The sequence below is a fragment of the Podarcis vaucheri genome, assembly GCF_965113315.1.
Source record: "Podarcis vaucheri genome assembly, chromosome: 2".
NCBI lineage: Eukaryota > Metazoa > Chordata > Lepidosauria > Squamata > Lacertidae > Podarcis > Podarcis vaucheri.
The window spans coordinates 72,403,487-72,424,284 of record NC_138760.1 but is presented as its reverse complement, the minus strand read 5'-3'; the positions used below and the strand labels follow the sequence as shown (position 1 = coordinate 72,424,284).

The 20,798-nt window shown below is 45.1% G+C and overlaps 1 protein-coding gene across 3 annotated transcripts in view; it reads left to right on the top strand.

Annotated features, from left to right (window-relative positions):
• Window positions 1-10,479: 10,479 nt before the first annotated feature.
• RNF145 (ring finger protein 145) overlaps window positions 10,480-20,798 on the top strand; it is a 58,429-nt gene continuing 48,110 nt past the window's right edge. Inside the window, exon 1 of one of the 3 annotated variants that reach the window (XM_082210990.1) lies at window positions 10,480-10,811. Coding sequence is in view for 1 of the 3 variants with exons in the window: in XM_082210989.1 (XP_082067115.1) it covers window positions 11,812-11,820 (9 nt within the window). In the remaining 2 variants the exon portion in view is untranslated. Of the gene's footprint in view, window positions 10,812-11,568; window positions 11,821-11,893; window positions 12,020-20,798 lie in introns of those variants that run through there. The other 2 variants (XM_082210989.1, XM_082210991.1) reach the window with 2 other exon arrangements.

The following is a 20,798-nucleotide window of genomic DNA, read 5'->3' as shown; positions in this document are numbered from 1 at the left end:
TGGTTTTATTCCATGAGTGCAGTTTTTAGAGTTGCCTACTGTAATGTAATACCATGCTGGAATCTACAATATACAGGGGTGCCTCGGGTTACTTAATTCGTTCTGGAGGTCCGTTCTTAACCTGAAACTGTTCTTAACCTGAAGCACCACTTTAGCTAATGGGGCCTCCTGCTGCTGCCGCACCACCGGAGCATGATTTCTGTTCTCATCCTGAAGCAAAGTTCTTAACCCGAGGTACTATTTCTGGGTTAGCGGAGTCTGTAACCTGAAGCATATGTAACCTGAAACGTATGTAACCCAAGGTACCACTGTATATCTGTTGCAGGCAAGCTTATTGAGTATTTGGATGTGATTTCATAAAGTTTGTGGGGAGGTAAGATAAAAGGCTCTTTATTGAGCATTGATTCTGAGTTGTTTGCAATGCGGTCACAAAAAGTTGTGCTGATCTGTATCGTACCATTCCAGTACATTTTGCCATCACAAAAGTGTCAAATCATCTTAAATTTGCTGGTGTGACTGAGTATCACCTGAAAACAGTGACAGCCTGGCCTAGTTTTGACACAATAGCCATTAAAATCAATTTCTATCCCTTTCGCTTACTTTTTGACAGTGGATTGGATCAGGTTCCAAGTTAGGCATGAACTGTTTTATTCATGGTGAAGGTATAGGCTAATTTGAGTATGTGTCATTGCATATTAGGGTCCCTTTTGTGTATCTCATGATCAGCCTCAAAATTGTATGACTTACAAGAGAAAGCTGTTCTTCCAGTTATGACGGATTAAAGTTTTAGATCACTGTTTAAATTGCTACTGCTTGCCCTCTGCACCTTGGGAGGTGTCCAAATCTGTCTCTCTGCTGACAGAAGGAATTCATCAGTAGATGGGAAGGGAGGCTATTTTCAGCAATGTCTCTCCTTTTCTGCAGCCTGCCCGCCCCAGCACAGCAGTTGTAGGCAATACAGATGTGTTTAACACTGGTTGTGCTAGTGCTTTGTAAATGTCAGCACTGTATTATCTGTCTGTAAGCAAACATCATTGGATACTACCCTTACCAATTCAACACTTTAAATGCAACTGAAAGGTAAAAGGCTATACAGTATTTCCCCCTTTCTTTTCTTGGGTAGATGTCATTTTCATCACCACATCTTAAATACGTGTTTCCTTGGTTTTACTTAATACAGGACCACAAGGGACTATCCAGACCTGTATATAATGTGAGCTGTGTATAATGTGTGGTGCCTCGCAAGACGAAAAGAATTCGTTCCTTGAGTCTTTTCGTCTTGCGATGTTTTTCGTCTTGCGAAGCATGGTCCGTCGCAACTGCGCCTCTTCAAGCGGCTTTTTAAAAAAAGTGCAAGACGTTTTCGTCTTGCGAAGCAAGCCCATAGGGAAATTCGTCTAGCGGAGCAACGCAAAAACGGAAAACCCTTTCGTCTAGCGAGTTTTTCATCTTGCGAGGCATTCGTCTTGCGGGGCACCACTGTACATGGATTCAGCAGTGTAAGCATGGATGGGAAACTAGTAGCCCTCCAGGTGATATTGTACTACAACTCCCATCATCCCTGATCATTAGCCATGGTGTCTGGGACTAATGGGAGCTGAAGTCCTACAATATCCTAAGGGCTGCAAGTTCCCCATGCCTAAGCTAAAAGGTTCACTTTCCTTAGGAATCTCGTGTTGGAAGAGATGAAAAGAAAAGAGAATTCTGAATGAATTTAAGTACATCGTAAACTTCTGCCCTTCCCTTAAGCATGAAAAATGCATGTCTTGTCCATGTACATTTCATATTTTATGTGGCTGGGGGAAATGTGTTTGGCAAGGTAAGGCTGTTGTTTTTGTAAAAACCTGTTGGTGATGAGAGCTGTACACTGACAAATTGCCCTTACACTGTAATGTGTTTATAAAATGTTATATACAATGCATTACTTTGGCATTGTATATAATTACCTCATAACTATGCTAATAATGAAGCTATTCCCCTCCCCTGATTGCAGTGATGGCCATTAGCTTTGACAAATTGACAGACAGTTCCAACAGTAGCTGATGTGCTGAATGGAATGTCCCTGTCCAGAGGCAGTGTGCTGCCCAGTATCAGAGCTGAATGTAAATAACAGGGACTGGCCGTCCCTCTGCTGGTGAGCTTCCAGAGGCATTTGGCCAGCCACTGATGTAAACAGGATGCCTGACTAGAAGATGATCCTGTTTCCAGGATGGGGAAGGGGCAGGGCTAAGCTGAGTTGCTCCAGATCCCAAACTGATGTCATAGCCATCACCAGCCAGCATCAGGCCTGATCCAGACCCAATCCCTGAGCCACCCTGGAGATGGCACAGGGATTGGGCCTGACCGTCCTCCTTCCAATCCACACATCCACACCCTCCATCGCAGGGATGGCTACTGTTGCTCTACTATCCTCTGCAGAACCCCAGCAGCGAGTTTAGATTTAGCTCATGTTTTGTATTAGGGTTGTTTTATTGTGTATTTTAATTGTGAATGTTTATTTTTAAATACTTGTGTTATGGGTATTTATAATTCGTAGGCCGCTTAGGAGCCCTTTCTGGCATTAAACGATAAATAAGCCAATACCACCAAATGCATAATAATGATTGCCTGTATGTGATTTTTCCTCTGTGAAAAACTGTTCTAACAATTAAAAGAAAATGCAGCAAATGCAAAAGAAGACACACAAATGCTAGTCTGTACCTGTGATTGAGCAGTTAAAGTGCAGAAATCTCACTGTATTATTTTTTTAAAAAAATACTTTCTGCTAGAGTAGGATTCTGCTTTACAAAAGCAACTGAGTCAGAAAGGAGAAGACTTTTCTAGTCCAGAGAAGTTCAAAGTATTTGCCATGTCTGATGATTCAAACACCAGGGTAGATAGGAAATTCCCCATGGAGTTCAAACTTGTTTACTGTTAGCACTTGCATGATGACTATGTACTGCTTCAAGTATCAAAGGCAATGTGCCTTTAATTACCACTGCTGGGGATCATGAGTGTGGCTGTTTTGCACATGCCATGCTTGAGGGCTTCTCAGAGGTATCTGGCCATTGTTGGAACAAGATGCTGTGCTAGATATGCCTTGGGTCCAATCCAGCAAGGCACTTCTGGTATTCTATCCACAGAGTAAACGATGTTTTACACTTCTGATGTTTCACCCTTGGAAACTAATTTAATAGCTTAAATTAGTCCTTCATATCCTGTTCCCTTTGTTTTTAAGTACCTAGTTCATACCATGAAGGGCTCTCTACCGTGCGTAAATATTCCATATTTTAATAACTGAAAGGAGAGCTCAAACTTTCTCTCCAGTGATAACAGTTACAATGGTGCATTTTCTTCCATGACATTTTTCTCTGCCTCTTTCAGATGCCCTCAAAGGAATTTCCTTTCTGACTAATTTAAGGTGATGGCTTTTGTCCAGGCACTGTCATCAGACCTCCACATTATCTCTCAGTTCTGAGGAAATCTTTGGAAACTTTTAATGAGATTCTTCTGCATACTGCAAGCTTTTATTCTTCAGAAATCAACAGAGCTTTTGTTTCTGAGAAGGAGTGATTCTTTTCTTTTATCGTATGCTGAAAAGTTGAGAAATCCAATTTATATAAAGCTCTGTTAATAATGGGGTAAATTATAGCTGCAAACATCATGGCAGCAACAAATTAAAATTGCAGGAGGCCTTTGAAATGTTTGACAAATAAATGATTCTTCTCAAATGATACACGGCTGCAAATCTGTGTGCCTGGTTTCCCTTTTGAAAGATTTCCGCATTTCTAAACAAAAACCTTTTCCAGAAAGGAATCCTGGCAAGTTTCAGGTTGGGAAATATTAATTTGCCTTCTTGCCAAATATGAGAAGATGATTTGTTATAGCACTTGGAAAATCATACAAATACTAATACATCATGAATACAAAATGCATGAGACGTAGCTAGCTGGTCACCCTTCTGTTATCAAAGCCTTGTGGGTGGGTGGACGGGCTCATTCACACTTTCACTTGCTCCATTTTTTTTAAAGAATCAGAATGTACACCAATTAATTCCCCTGAGTCTGAGAGCTGTTATTGTTCTGCAGCTGTGCCTTATGAAAATCCAATCTTACCCACTTACTAAGACACCCAGTAATCAAAGTATCTTTTTTTAAATTTTCCGTGCACCTGATAATATCTGATTCAGCAGGTAAGATCTGATTTTTGCAAGGCACAACCACAGAGGAACAATTTCTCAGATCCAGAGGAATTAATTGATACACAGTATGTTCAAAATACAGGTCAAGCGAAAGTGTGAATGAGCCTTAAGTCACATTAAGAAATGCCCTGTTATTACAAATAATCTCTCCAGATTTGGCAAAATTAATATTCCCCAACCTCGAGCCACAGGGGTGGGAGAATTCAGCATTCCCCTCCCCCACATTCCTCTAAAAATGAAAGCGTTCGTATTAACTTTGTTTTGGGGAAATCATTGATATTTGTGAACGTGCATGACCTCAGATTAGCCTGATCCTCCTGGCTGGCTGTGGATATTTGTTTGTTAGTGCAATTTGCTCACATATTCATGTATCTGAAGCCTCTGCTTTGCCCTAAAGCCTGCACAAAGGGTGCCTGACATGTGCAATACTGGCGCATCCATGCAAGCAAACTGCATATGACTTTAAGAACTATTTTTGTGTGTGTGTATGTTTAGGAGTGACAGCAGTGCCTTCCATCTTTGCAGTTATCCTTGCACTAGGACTCCGTCCTCCAGCTACAGCATGACAACTGTTCAAACACAAATGGTTGGGGGGGGGGAGGAATCTGACTGCAGGAGGTCTATTCTTGCTGTGGGAGGGGAAGTCTGTCCGCTCCTTTAAACAGCAACAAATAGAAAGTAGAGCCACGCATTTCAATGCTGGAGGGTTTTTGAAAAAATCATATCCTTCAAAGGAAAACAATGTATTTTTCAAAAGCTTATGACAGCACTTCATTGCTGTCGAAGAGGAGCACAGCTTTGCTTTAATTTCCTACTTTCCCCTTCATTGTAATCTCCTGCACCAGGGGAGTCACTCTGGCCTGAGAGTCATGTGGCTCTTCAAGCCTCTCTTGGCAGAGGATCAGGAGCGGCCTAGGATGTTTTGCTGCTGTAGGCGAAACACCCCTCTGCCAATGGCCTGCCAGCCTCGCCACCACAACTGCATCTTCACCCACAGATGCATGCATGCTGCCAGAACTATGCAGTAGCAAGGGCACAGTGTTAACGGCAAAGGCAAGAGCTCTGTGGCATAGTTGAAGCCAGGGAGGGGCTAGCAGCAGTACAATGGCAGGGTCGGACCTGCTACTGGGGCAAATTGCTTTGCCTGGCCTCATGGAAACGCCGGCCTCCTTAGAACTCTCTCCAGGCCACACCCCTCACTGGTCCCCTGCTTTACACCCTCCTTGAGTGTTTTTGTCTGGCTGAAATGTATTCTTGAACTCGGATCCTGCCCTTTGCTTTCCCAGATGGAGGATAAAGAGGAAGCAGCCTACCATGCAAAGGTGGTTATTTATATTTGTTGCTCCACCCACTTTTGCTGGTACCCCTGCCCACTACTGACGTGTGGCCCCTGGAAGGTTGTCCAAGTGGAGATCTGGCCCTTGACCTGAAAAATAGATGAGTTGTGTTAGCTTCTATTAAGTTCACATTGTCAGCAATGTAGAAAATACTGTCCATGTGATAGGGCACTGGTTATTAAATGGGTGCTTACCAAGTATAGAACATAACATGTGCACTGGACGTATGCAATACAACTATATGATTTAATCTTGATTTCTGTGATCTATCTACAGTACAGTGGTACCTTGGGTTAAGTACTTAATTCGTTCCGGAGGTCCGTTCTTAACTTGAAACTGTTCTTAACCTGAAGCACCACTTTAGCTAATGGGGCCTCCTGCTGCTGCCGCGCCGCTGGAGCACGATTTCTGTTCTCATCTTGAAGCAAAGTTCTTAACCCGAGATACTATTTCTGGGTTAGCGGAGTCTGTGACCTGAAGCATATGTAACCCAAGGTACCGCTGTATCTTCTTTTGGAGTGTTACGGTAAAATCTGGGTGCGAGGCTGCTCTGCCACCCAGCTCGTCGGACTAAGTTCGCGGGTCCCTGCGGAGGAAAATGAGCTCAGCCGGAGACAGGAGCAAGATGCAGAAGATCCAAGTTTATTGCGCAACAGGTTCAAGGTGAGATTGAACAGCGAGGAAGGGGTGACATGAACTTTTAAAACTTCCCTCCATGTCCCAGAATACAGTGCAGAATACATCCCAGTTACATCATGAATACATTAAGAAGAGGTTGGGTTACACAGGATTAACATATGGAGGAGGGAGGGGGAAATATGCAGAGCTGGAGATATGCACAGATAAGTACATCCTGAGTACCGGTGATGAGAGGACAATAGTCCAGGTATGCATAGTCTGCTACCTGGCACTGCCCGGAGGAAGGGCTTGGCAGGGTGATTAGGGAAGATTAGGGTCTTCCTGAGTGTACGTGACACCTCACTTGAGGGATTATGGAGGACACTGGAGGTGTCATGGAGTCCTAGAGAAATTGAGCAAATTGGCACCGAAAGCAAGAAAATCGGTGTTACAGTTGATTTTCTATGAATTTTATAGATTTTAGTCCCTTTTGACATTGACAATTGGACTCGGAAATAAATGGATATATTGTAGCGAAGAAGAAGGTGAAGAAGACATGCCCCCCCTTCCGTATCAGGAGATAACACGCACACGTGAAAAAAGACAGTGAGAGATATACCTGCGCGCATACTTATTTTTTACTTTGTTTTGAAGGTTATTATCCTACATTTTGACGAGTCCACAAAGCAGCTCACAATGCATATATATATATAGAGAGAGAGAGAGAGTGTACTACGCTGCTGGCCTTAAACCTGTTGCTTTGTTAGAGTAATGATAATAGAAGCAATATTGTATGTAACACTAATGTCTCACAACAAATGAAACTGATCTGTAGGAAACGCAACTTGAAAAAAGAGACAATACACGTGTTTTTGTAAATCAAGAAATCTTTGATATTTTTTTTTAAAGTATAAATACAGCATTATAATAGTTCCAGAGGAAAGATAGCACAAGAATGAAAGGTGCCTCCATTATTTTGTAGTAAGGATTTTTGTAGTAAGCCATTATTTTGTAGTAAGGATTCGAGGTGTGCACTTAAGGTGGTGCACATTTTAAAATCCACTTTTCCAAAAAACAGACTGTGGTTGGAAAGTGATGCGGAAATGCATTGAAACTTTTTAAGCGCAATTTGGTGGAACTTTATTTTATATATATTAACCGCAACAATCTACAATATCAGTTACAGACAGTATCTCTTGAGGTCTGGAATGCTTCGTTGTACTTTTGACCTTTTGTGTTTTAATTTTAGGTACATATCTATGCTTTTGAATGTTTTCTTTGTCCTTTGTGTTTTCTATGTTTGTAATGCTTTATTTAGTTATGTTATTCATATAACAAAAATAAAAATGTTAAAACATTAAATAATAATAATAATACATAGAAACAGTGGTAGCATCACTGAGCATTTATATACCACATTTGTATGGTTTTAAAGTGCTCCCCACAAATTAAACATAGCGACGAAATCTGCTTTGCATTCAGATTTGCATTTGATTCAGCAAGGGGGGGGAGGGGAGAGCTCAAACCCACATCCTCAAATAACTTTCCACTAAACAGGAAACAAGAGACTCCATTAACATTTTCTAATTGAAAAAACCCCCAGCCTTTAACCAAAAAGAGGAGCTTGCAAAAACCAGTAATTAGGCAATCCCTGCCCTCCAGCTTATCATCTAAAAGTTATGACGCAGGCACCAGGAAAAAGGGATGTGAAGGAGCAAGAACCCAAGCTCAGAAATCTTAAGGCCACAGATCTGTTAAGGACCAGCTGGGATGGAATAAGTTCAGGTAGCCTGGTGGAAGAGTTGCTGCCAGGTGGAGACGCACTGGAACAGCCCAGCAGCTTCTCTGCTCTGAAGCTCATTGGAATGGCTGCCACATAGTCCCACTTCGCACATCATGCTGAGCCAAAAGTTATTTTCCAGCAGGACGTTGCCCACATTTCTGTGCCTTCAGACCTCCCTCTTTATATTTCCCCTCTCCACAACCATGCACACACATGCTTGCAACTCATGGTAACACTTGTTGCATCTGATGAAATATACTGTAGTCCACAAAAGCTTACGCCACAATGAATTTGTTAAGTCTGTAAGGTGCCACAAGACACCCTTATTTTTCTCTCACTTTCCTAGTGAAACCTGGTATTTACTATTGCCTGTAAGGTGGCAAGCTCATCTTTATTTGGGTATAAGTCAGACTGAACTAAAATTTATTTCCAAGTAGGCATGACACTGCAAAACTAGCTATTTTCAAGAAGTCACCACGGCTAATTAAAAACGGACCTACTTCAGCACTGGACTTCAGATCGTCAGATGGAACTGATCCAAACAGGTCAAAACTGAGCTTTCGATAATTCAAACATCCTTATATTCAAATCAGTAGGTATGAGAGTATTTGTGCCAATTGCAGTGTGGGACATTGTCTGAATGGACCTAAAAACAGGCTCTGCAATGTGGTGGGATTGCCACTTGGGGAAGACATAGGGGTGCCCCTACTTGTGGGATTACAGACTAAGCACTATGGGTGACAAGTCTGGTTGAGAGAAAGTTTGATTAAGTGGGGCTCCCCCATTGTGAGAGACGGGGGAGGAGAGCTGAAGTGGACTTTTTCTCTCCTGACAGAGTGGGATGCACATATTATGGGGGCCTTACAGGGACGCGGACTTATAAAAAATATTGGGGGGGCCCGGGAAAGCTCATGAATAATAAATAAGCTCATGAATATGCAGATAAAGTGGCGGCGCCTCCTCGTGAGCGAATAGGGGAGAGCGTGCTGCGCCTATTAATCAGCTCCGGAGCGGAAATTGGGTGGAGCTTTTGCTCGGGAGGGAGGGAAGGAGGCATGCAGCCCGACCCTGTGCATTTTGGGCTGGGGGAGGGGCGGCGATGGCGCTCTGCTGGAGGGGCGCCGAAGATTATTGGGGGGGCAGAGCCCCCCCAAACGAATTTTTGAGGGGGCTCGGGGCCCCTCAAGCCCCATGGAGTCAGCGCCTATGGGGCCTTAGTTTAATATCTGTGGCTCTTAAGTACAGTATCGGTTGATATCGCAGTGGTGGAATTGGGGCTCTCCAATTTCACTAGCGCCCTATGTGACTGCCTCTCGCGCTCTGTTCTACAGCATTGTTGTGGTAGTCCCTGCAGCACAGTGCCCAGCTCAAGCACACTGGTTGTGCAACCTTAAAACTGCCTTTGGATATTAAATGCTAAAATGTGTCTTGCTGGGCATATAGCTAGGAATTGCTAAGATGCTTCCTCTATTTCAGTGGGTGGGGGTTCAGGTGAAGAGGCTAACTACCACATGGGTAGTTAGAAATCGTTTGATTTCTGTTCCTTCCTCTAGAGATACTGGTAGGCTATCCACCAAGCCTCCCTGGTTTGTGCTGCTATTGAATGCCAGAGCAGTCCACCATGATCATTCAGGACTGGATGATCTGGTTTGCATTACCGAGACTTGGATGAATGAACTGGGTGGGTTTGACCTTACCCAGCTGTGCCCATCTGATTTCTTTATGCAGTATCAGGCCAGGTTGGGGGGGGGTCCTAAGGGAAGTTTTGCTATTGTCCATAAAAGGACCATCTTCTTTTCCAGAAAACCTATTATTGTATACCTTGGGACAGGCTTAGGAGGTCTGCACCTGATCCGGGACTAGAGAAAGCGCCCCCTTGAATGCAGAGGGCTTACTTTTTAATGTTTGATGTCTCACTGTGTTTTTATATTATTCCGGAAGCCGTCCAGAGTGGCTGGGACAACGCAATCAGATAGGTGGAGTAAGAATTATAATTTATTGTTAGTTCCTAGTAGGCAATTATAGGATTTCGCCACAATCCCAAATTCCTAGGTGATTATTATTACTATTATTATTAATTAGATTTATATTACCGAGGGCGGTTCATAGGGTAAAAAAATAAATACTGTGGTTAAAAGCAGCAAAACAATAACGCCCCCACAAACACATTAAAAAAGCCGTGGAATATCATTTCTTATTAGATTTATATAGTTGGGCTTATGAATCCTCGATTTATATATATTTACTTGGAAGTCCCCGAACACAACGGGGCTTCCTACTGAGCAGCTGGAATCAGGCAGCGGGATCACCCCGAGGGATCTTCTCTCTCTCCGCCTTTCGCGACAAGCTAGGCCACCTGCGGCCGCGCTGGCTGGGCTCCGCTCCCGCGCGGAGCGGCTGGACTGGCCCCGCGGGCGAGGAACGGGACCTGCAAGCGCCGAGGCGCCCAGGAGAGGGCGAGCCAGCCGCATCCTGCCCCCGCCCGCCAACCGAGCAGCGCGCCGGCCGCGACAGCAGCAGCAGCGACTTTTTGTTTCGGCGGGGCGGGCGCATGCGCTCTCCGCCGGCAAGGGCTAGAGGAGGGGGACGGACGGGCTGCTCTGGGAGCTGGCTGCAGGCGCAGAGCGCAGCACCGCGGAGGGCCCCATGGCCGCCTGCTAATGGGGCAGCGGCGCTCGCCGGCAGGCGGACCACGACCACGACGATGCTGCTGCCTGTGGAGGCCGATCGGGTGCCGCTGAGCCGACGCAGGCCGGGCATGGAGCCTTGGCAGCTGCTGTAGGAGCAGCCAGGAGGAGGCGGAGGAGGAGGAGGCGGCGGAGGAGCGGGCGAACAAGCGAGCGGAACAATCCGAAGCCCCCCGGCTGGGGCGGAGGCGGATCGCACAGCCCAGGTGATGGAGAAGCGCCCGAGCCGCTTGCATCCCCACCCCGCCCCCGCCCAGCATGCCCATTCCCCAGCCTTCCTAACGGCCCTTTCTCCGGAGCCTCGGGGCCCTTCCCAGATCCCCTCCCGCTCCCCGATCTCCTCCTTAGTCACCCCCCCCCTCGATCCTTTCCAAACCCTCGCCCACGTTGCCAACACCGCCTCCCTCTTCTCCAGATCTGCCTGTCTTTTTACCCCCCACCCCACCCCGTCGCCTCTCGTTTCCTGAGGATCTTCCCTCCCAACGAGGGCCTCCTCCATCCCCTCCCACCTTCTTATTATGGCCCTTTCCCACCCAAACTCCTGGCTTGGCTGCTTAAAAGGCCGAGAGGCTGTGACTGAGAAGGGGGGGGGGTCTTCCCTGCCTGGATCCTCTTAAAGGCCTTCCGAACACCCCCTGCCCATTTGCCACGATACGTCGCCAAATTCATGGGACAGTTGCACAGTGCCTTTGAGTTATTGCAGCCTCTCTCTCCCCCCCCCCTTTCAAGAGCAATACTGGGAAGCCCCCCCCCTTTCCCCGCCCTGCCCCCTTTTTCCTTGCTGCGCGCAGGTCTGGAGACTGCTTTTGCTGCCGCTTGGGTCTGGCAGCGAGCTTTGGAGGGGTTACTAGAGTTCAGACGCAGCTGAGCTCGCAGGAGGGGAGGGTGCGGGGGGGGGTCCGCAGCAAGTTGTAGATTAATGGAAAGTGCTGAATGGAAATAAAAAGCGAGGTGCGGGGGAGTGGAAGGGCCAGGGGAGTTAGGGAGAACTCGCTTTCCAAGGAGTGCGTCGGCTCCTTGCGGTGGGATCCTAACCTCACCCAGGGTGGTGACCTGGGTGCTGAGGTTTGGCAATGGCACTTGCGGCTCCCGGTTCCTTAAACGCTTTCGGTCTGTTCACCTTGCTGGTCTTGCCACCGAGTTAGCCCCGAGCACCTAGATCCGGAACTGGTTACGAGGAATTAAAGGCCTGTCGAGATCAATGGCATGCCCCAGGTATGTCGGATTGGAGTATGGACGATGGCTATTTGTTTATGGTCAGTCGTCGCGAGCGTTTTTGTTTTGTTTCTTACAGCGAGGCATGCTTTGCTGCAAAACCGTCCCATTTTGTGTGTGAAACTCGGTATTAAAGAGAGAAAGAGAGAGGAAGGAAGCGGGGAGTCTGAAGAGGTCCAGTTGTAAAGCAAATGCTTATGTAAGAATTATTTCCCTTTTCTCAGTCTGGTGAGCAGGGCAGTCCGCCTGCACCTCTCCCTCCCAACCTGATTCTTTTAGGCACCTTAAATTAAAGCTTGAAATGTGTGTGTGTGTGTGTGTGTTGGGTTTAATAATAATAATAATCTTTCTCTTTGGAGCTGCAGTTTGCCTTGACAGATGGGTAGCTATTGGAAATCTGCCTCCCTGTCAGGTATTACTTTGTCCTCTGGCAAGTACAGGAAAGGAGTGTGTGTGCTAGGAAGACAGGCTGGGCTGGAGGAAAACGTGACTTTAAAGATAATTTAACAGGCTCCACTCCTGCGCATTATATATTTTTAAAAAACCCAACACCTTAGTATGCTAACCTTTTGGTTATGATCACATGCAGATTTTGCTCTCTTTAATGTAGACTTCTGGAAATAAGTTCATTTAAAAGCTATGCGATTTTTTTGGCAGTGATCAGCTTCAATTTTTGTTAAGAGATGTGTTTAAAGCTCACTGTTTCGTGTGGAAGAGGCAAAGAGATTAATTTTCCATACATTATTGTAAATTAACACAGTTAACATGCTGGCATTGTACTGCAGATTTGATGTAACTAGCTCCTCTTGGTTTTACTTATTGTGCAGTGTAAAATTGCAATTCTCTGTATATAATTTTGGGGGAAATTCCACTAAATTCAGTGGGCTTTTGTCCAGTTTGGGATTGGGCTGCAGATTAAATTAAAACCACATTGTTAACTAAAGCTGTAATAAGAAAAGGATGGTTTAACTTAAATAAATAAGTTTTATGGTAAATAAAAATTGGCTTCTTTAATTGTGATCAATGGCATGCTTGTGTGAGTAGGCCAGTGTTTCCCAAACTTTTTTGGGCAACGGCACACCTGTTTACTGAAAAAAATCTCGCGGCACACCACCATTAAAGCCCCGTGACGTCAGCGCGCAGCGTCACGCCGGGAGGGACGCACGAAAGTGAAAGTTTTTTCCCTCCCCCTTGCCGGGGAACCTCCAAGCTTTGGGGGTGGGAGGAGGCAGCAGAGCGAGGGACTGAGGGGCGGCGGCGGCTGTTGTGGTGGTGGCGGCGATAGCGGGCGGAGGAGGGGGCGGCGGCGGGGCTTGAGGAGCCATCGCCAGGAGTTGCTGCTGCTGTTGTTGCTGCTGCTGCCCGGACATGCCGGCCTCCTCCTCCTCCGCTGTCTCGCGCTCCTCCCTTTTGCACGCGCTGCCCCGCCGCTCGGCACCACCACCGCGGAGCCGCCCCCGGCTCGATGCAGATCCTCGCCGCCGCCGCCTCTCACCGCCCGACTCCCTCCCACGGCACACCAGCCAACGTCTCACGGCACAGTAGTGTGCCGCGGAACACCGGTTGGGAAACACTGGAGTAGGCATTCTGACAAGCTTCTAGTTATACTGTTAGGAATATATTTGCATCAAAGTGATTTGGAAATAGGGTTGACAACACTTTCCTAAACAAAGCTCCTGTATTTCTAACAGCAGCATAGCTTGTAAAAAATAATATTCAGAAACTATCTGTGGAATACAGGAAAAGTAATCACCTACTACGTTTCTGTTTGTCTTAAAGCTGTTAAATGGGGTCTTGCTGGATAAAAAGTTGGCAACTCAGCAGGGAATAGGCAACTCTGTGCTTTTAACATTACGGTGTGACAATGTCTTTCAGAGCAACCAGGTTTTCTTCTAGCAGAAATGTGAACATCTTTCAACATAGCTTTCTGTCTGCTTTACAGTACTGTATTACACTTATAAAGTGAATGAAGAAACTGATGTCAGAAGTGAACTGAAATCAGTCAAGTATACCAGAGAGGGATTTCCCCTGTCCCCTTTTGAAAGTGATGCAAATTTCAGTTCCCTCCTAATATCTCATGTCCCGGGGGTGGGAATTAAGAACTGCAGATAAATCAATATGTTGCAGAACTGACAAGTGCTGCAAAAAGGTGTGCTACTTTATAGTCTGCTTTAAGTAAACACAGCACAAAATCCATTGAATTATTGCCTTTTGCCCTTTTTAGCTTGTCTATTGGTAGTTCAAACTATTAGAAGCCCAATTGATGCTTTATATTCCAGCTGCTCTTTTCAACCAGTACTCTGCATGATATCATCACACAATGTTTGATTCCAAATACCTTACTGCAGTGATTTTTTTTTTTAATATAAAAAGCTGTGGAACCAAATATAACTTTAATGTGTACTTGTCTTGAGTAGTAAAAGTGGTTGACGATGGTGTCCTTCAGCGTGTGCTGTGTTTACAATTGCCGAAATTCCATGAGATTTTCTCATGCAAATAATACACTTAATTTAACAGATTATTTATTCTGTGGAATAGCTTTGCGTTCTGCTTATACAGATTTGCATAGGATTTTATTCAGCCAGCTTTCCCTCAGAGTAGACCCACTGAAATGAATGGGATTTAAGCTAGTCAGTGTCATTAATTTCAGTGGGTCTACTCTGAGTAAAAGTTGGTTGAAGAAAACCAGTAATTTACTGATATATGTATAAAGTGAGGAGCCCCAAAGTAGTTTACCACTTCAGTTTTTGTAGGATCAGAACTGTATTGTATACCGGCTGAACTTGGCATCCTTACCTTCTACTGGAACTTTGTGGCATTTATTAATTTTTACATCCAGTACAAGTTTCGTAGTGTCTGTAAAAAAACAGATCTCTCAAACTTATATCCTAGAAGTCATCTATGTATGAATACATATGCGCTTTTATTGGAGATTCCGAACTGGGTTCCCACCAGGTGTTTGGGACTATAACTCACTTCTGCCCCAGACAGCATTGCTGATGGGACTTGTAGTTCAAGACATGTAGAAAGCACCTGGCTGAGAAAAGCTGCTTTAGATACCCGGAAGCACAGCACAGATTTGTATCCTTGAGTTGGTTCAGTATTGTTTCAGCCAGATGTCTGGTACATTTTACTGCTTTTGTGAATCTGCTGTACTTGCACTACATATGTTACATAGGTATCTTGGGGCACCCCCCCCCCTTCTCTCACCCACAGAGGTGGTTGTTGAATAAAGACTTTCTGAAGGCAGCCCTGTACAGAGAAGTTTTTAATGTTGGATGTTTTGCGGTGGTTTTTATAAATTGTTGGAAGTTGTCCAGAGTGGCTGGGGCAACCCTGTCAGATGGGTGGCATATTATTATTGTTGTTGTTATTGTGCCTGAATTTTTTTAAGTGCTGCACAGTTATTAAAAGATAGGACAGCTCCTGCCTGAAGGTGCACAGTCTAATAAGACAGGATACGAAAGGGGGTGGGGAGAATGATGAGGTAAAAGGAAAACAAACTGCCTCTGATTGATTGATTGATTGATTGATTGATTTTCTATGCCACCCTTCATCTGAAAATCACAGAGTAGTTTACAAAACACACACACACAAAAATACACAGCATAGTAACAAACGAAAACAATACCCCACATAAATGCTTTAGAAATATTGTACCACTAATTTGATTTATCCTGTGCTTGCAGGATAAATCGTATAAAAGTGCCAGAGAGCCCACTAAAGTTAAGTGTGGGCCAACTCTTTTGAGAAGGTGTATTTGCAAGACATCTGCAAGGACAGAGCTAAATGTCTGTGGATGCATACCTGAGTGTTGCCTTTCTCATATGGAACTTTCACTCCTTTTAAGGCATGGAGATGCACACTGACATCTTCCAAATACCACATGAGAAGCTTCCCCAAGAGCTCCTTTCGTGGAGCTGCCTTCTTTTCATTGGAAGGAAGGTGTCAGAGTAGCGTCCCTGGAGACCTGTCCTTTTTTCACTCACTTGACAAGGCATGGTCAAAGCAGGAGCTTTCAGATTGCTAAAGTGCCTTCTCTAGATTGGCAGCCACTTCAAGGTTGCTTTTCATTATTTATTGAACATAAGATGAGCCTGCTGAATCAGGCCATCGGTCCATCTCATCTAGAAGGTGATGGTGGTCCAGCTTCAGGCATGATTGCAGAAACTGGTTACTTAGGCTTCAGGCCTGGTCATGGCACAGAAACTATCTCAGTCTCACTGGTTGATGACATTTGTTGGGGGAGAGATGGAAAGAGTGTGACCCTGCTTGTTCTCTTCAATCTCTTGACAGCTTTTGAGACTGTTGACCATGGTATCCTTCTGGATCGTCTCAGGGAGATGAGGGCACTGTGTTTCTGTGGTTCCGCTCATACCTCTGGGGCCATTTCCAGAAAGTAGTTGTGGGAAGCTGCTGTTCAGCACCCTGGGAGCTGTCCTATGGCATCCGATGAGGTTCCATCTTGTGCCTCATGCAATTTAACGATATGAAGCCTATGGGAGCTGTCACCAGTTTTGGTAAGAAGTGGTAATCAATATGCCGGTGACATCCAGCTCTGCATCTTTGTTCCATCTGAATCCCGAGAGGCTATTGAGGTGTTGTAACGATGCTTGGAGGCGGTGATAGGCTGGATGTGGCCCTGCAAACTGAAGTTGAATCCTGAAAGGACAGAGATGTTATGGGTGCCAAGTTCTCATGTCCTGGAGGCAGGAACCTCCTGTCCTGGTTGTGATTGTACTCCCCTTGAAGGAAGAGGTCTGCAGCCTGGGGGTGCTGCTAGATTCAACACTGATGTCCAGATTTCATTATTGCAATATGTTCTAGATGGGGCTGCCCTTGAAGACAGCTCAAAAATGTCCAAAATGCAGTGGCAAGAATACTGGTCGAGGTTCCATTGAGTTTCCACATAATGCCTGCTTTTAAACAGCCTCAATGTGGAAACTTTGATGTGACCAATGTCTCTTGACAAAACAAACAGTAGAGGGAATATTTAGCAGAATTGATGCGCTGGGAAAGGTTTGAATGCCATAATTGGTGCACTAGTTAGTGGAGGCAGGAATTCTGACACAGTTGAGACCTACCAGACAAGAAACTGAAGTTGGTGATAGTTTGGAGGTACATCAAGATGCGGATAGGTCTAAGCACAGACAGGAGGAAAAGGCAGCGGGTGATGGATTAATAAGCACACTTGGAAAGGTAGTGAATGAGTGGGAAAGTCATATTTCCAGTGATGATTCTTCTAGAAAGAGGCCCCCAGATGTTCCACAGATGTTCATAACTGGCCAGTGAAGAAATCCAGCAGAATGGTGAAAACATAATCTGAACTGAAATTCAAGCAGGCATGGAAAAGCAGCTGGAGGAGGAAGAGAGGACAGGGTGAAGAAAGAGCTGTGAGTGGGGAGAGTCTTTCCCCCATTCTCTGGAGCCCCTAGGAAACTCCACAAATCTGCTGAGGCTGGATGGGTCATGACTGTGGGCAGCCTGAGCAAGTACCCTCTGCCTCGGGCCTGTCAATTGTGAATACCTGCCTTAACTGTAACCAGGTAGGCAGTGTCGCATTAATCTTTCAGGATCGAGATGTGTGGGATAAAGTTTGGACTCTAATTCATATGTTTGCTGACAGAAAGCTGTTACTTGAATTAAAAAGTTGTCCAAGGAAGCCCCTGCCACCCACCCATTCTAATGGCAAGTTAGATATTCATTCCCTGTACTAGAGAAAGGGAATTTCAGTCTGGAAAAGGCAACTTGAGAGGAAGGTGCCGGAAGTTCTCAAGCCATAAGATTCCCGCCTTTGCCACCCTATCCTAATTATATATAGATATGATGCAATAAACAAGACGGGGAACTTCATAATATTGGCCTGAATGTAGATGTTGGAATAAACATTTCCAGGTTTGAAGCTCCAAACTCCTACCCTTCTAGCAATCTGTTTTGCAGAAATCAAAGGGATTACCCATTAACAAATGCTCAAGGTAAGCCCAGGCGTAGGGGTAACTATAGAATAGCAAATTATGATACCTTTAGCTCTTCTCTAAGATACCATAACTGACTAGAAGGCATCCAGAAAGGGCTTAGCAATCATTAGTGCAACCTGGCGTGTTGGGATAATAAAAAGGCAGATTAGGAATTTAATTGTATGCTTCAGCAATTTGATACAATATGTTTGCAAGGGACTTGGTTGCACAAACTGAACCCACCCACCCCCTTTTACAGGGTTGTAACTCTCTTAGTGAGCCAGCTAAATGAAGAAATTTTAAAAGGGCCGAGGAAGTGGGGACTTGATTACCTTGATTTGGCAGAGGAAGTTTTGATAGCAGAATTTGGAGTAAAAAATAATTAACTTTTGTCCGTACAAATCAAAACTGAATTTGGAATCTTTATTTTCAGTATCAATGTAAGCAGAAGAGCTTATTTACTGCGTTGCTATCCTGCCTTTCCCCCCAAGGAGTCCATTGTTCACCCCCTCCTTAGTTAATCCCTACAACTTCCCTGTGAAGTAGGCCAAGGTCACCCAGTGAGCTTCAGGACTGAGTGGGGATTTAAACCCTGATCCCCCGGGTCCTAGTCTGATACTCTAGTCTTATACCACACTGTTTTCTTAGAGTACAGTGGTGCCTCGCAAGACGAAAAGAATCTGTTCTGTGATTCTCTTTGTCTAGCGGTTTTTTCGTCTTGCGAAGCAAGCCCATTGACGGATTAGCGCTATTAGCGGCTTTTAGCGGCTTATCTGCTGATCGGATCATCTGATAAGCAGCTTAGCAGCTTAGAAAGGGGGGGAGGGGAAAAAACCAGCAGGAACTCGCAAGACATTGTCGTCTTGCAAAGCAAGCCCATAGGAAATTCGTTTTGCGAAGCACCTCCAAAATGGAAAACTCTTTCGTCTAGCGAGTTTTCCGTCTTGCGAGGCATTCGTCTTGCGGGGCACCACTGTACTTCTTCTATTGGACAGCTATATACTGTATTTTTCCATGTATAAGATGAGCTTTTTTTATCCAAAAATGCGGCTCAAAATTTAGGCTTGTCTTACATACGGGTAGTGCTGAGGGGGATGTGTGAATGGTTTTTTGGCGCGAGCCTGGATTGTAAGCGGCGATTGGCCGCTTGATTGTTGGAGGGCGGGGTTGCCGAACATCGCTGACCCGCCAGAATGCAGCACACAACCGCTCGCGTCGCAGCTGCCTGATCACTGCCTTTAGCCCTCCTGCTTGCCGCTGCAGCAGCCAATAGACAGCTGCCCTTGTCGCAGCAAGCGGGAGCGTGTTTGGCGGCCGCTGGCGGCGATCGGGGAGCTGATAGGTGGCTTCTGCGATGCAAGCGGCAAGCAGGAGGGCTAATGGCAGTGATCAGGCAGTTGCGACGCCAGCGGTTGTGTGCTGCGTTCCAGCAGGTGAGCGATTTTCGGGATTCCCCCCCCCCCCAAAACAATCAAGCGGCCAACACTAAAAATCGCTCACCCGCCGGAACAAAGTGTGAGCCCAAGATTGTAAGCGGCAATTTTAAGTGATGCGAACGGTTGTGTGCTGCATTCTGGTGGGTGAGCGGTTTTCGGCATTCCCCCCCAAAAATAATCCTCCCCAAAAGCTCACACACACCCCCCCGATTTTCTAAATTTTGAAGCCCAAAAAATAGGGGACACCTTATAGACGGAAAAATAAAGTAAATTAAGTAGGTAAATAAATATGGGAAAGCAAAACGTCATTTAGAGAAGGATCTGAACTATTTTCCTTGAAGCTTGAATTTGTTTTATTTGATGTTTTAATGTGTTGTAAACCACTTTGAGAATTTTCCTTTAAATATAAAGTGGTAAAGAATTGAAATTAATAATAATTAAAAATTCCCCTGAAACAAACAAAAAAGTGCCTAGACATTCTGTTCTGGCAACTGTAACCTAGGTTTAGGTGCCATTTGGCAATTAGCTTTTATATCTCAGTTTCTAATACTGGGGCCAAATGTCTCCCCAAATCAACACAGACTGTGGAAACTTCACACTGGACTTCAAGCATCTGGCATTGTGTGCCTCCCCATTCTTCCTCCAGACTCTGGGTCGTTGGTTTCCAAATGAGATGCAAAAGCTGCTCTCATCAGAAAAGAGATTTGGGGAGCCATGTCATCAGCTGGTGTTGGTCCACTGTGCTTCATTAAGTCCAGGGTCAACGCAGCCATCTACCAGGAGATTTTGGAGCACTTCATGCTTCCTTCTGCAGACGAGCTTTATGGGGATGCTGACTTCATTTTCCAGCAGGACTTTGGCACCTGCCCACACTGCCAAAAGTACCAAAACCTGGTTCAATTCCCATGGGATTACTGTGCTTGATTGGCCAGCAAACTCGCCTGACCTGAACCCCCTAGGGAATCTATGGGGATTGCCAAGAGACAGATGAGAGACATGAGATTGAGCAATGCAGAAGAGCTGAAGGCTGCTATTAAAGCTTCCTGGTCTTCCATAACACTTCAGCAATGCCATAGGCTGATAGCATCCATGCCACGCCGCATTGAGGCAGTAATTGATGCAAAAGGGGCCCAAACCAAGTACTGAGTACATATGCATGCTTCTACTTCTCAGGGGTCCAATATTGCTCTATTTGCAGTCCTTGTTTTGCTGATTTCATTTAATATTCTAATTTTCTGAAATTGTTAATTTGGGGTTTTCAACAGCTGTACGCCATGATCGTCACAATTAAAACAAATAAAGGCTTGACATATGTCGCTTTGCATGTCATGAGTCTATCTCATATATTAGTTTCACCTTTTAAGTTGAATTACTGAAATAAATGAACTTTTCCACGATATTCTAATTTTCCGAGTTTCACCTGTATATGCCTGGTATCTCCTTCATAAATGATCAGACTGATTGTAAAGTAAAAACATTAAGGGTAGTTCAGTCGGTAGAGCGTGGGACTCTTAATCTCAGGGTCATGGGGTACACCCCAGCAGAAATGGTTTGGTTTCTTCTGAGTGACAATAATAGCTTCATA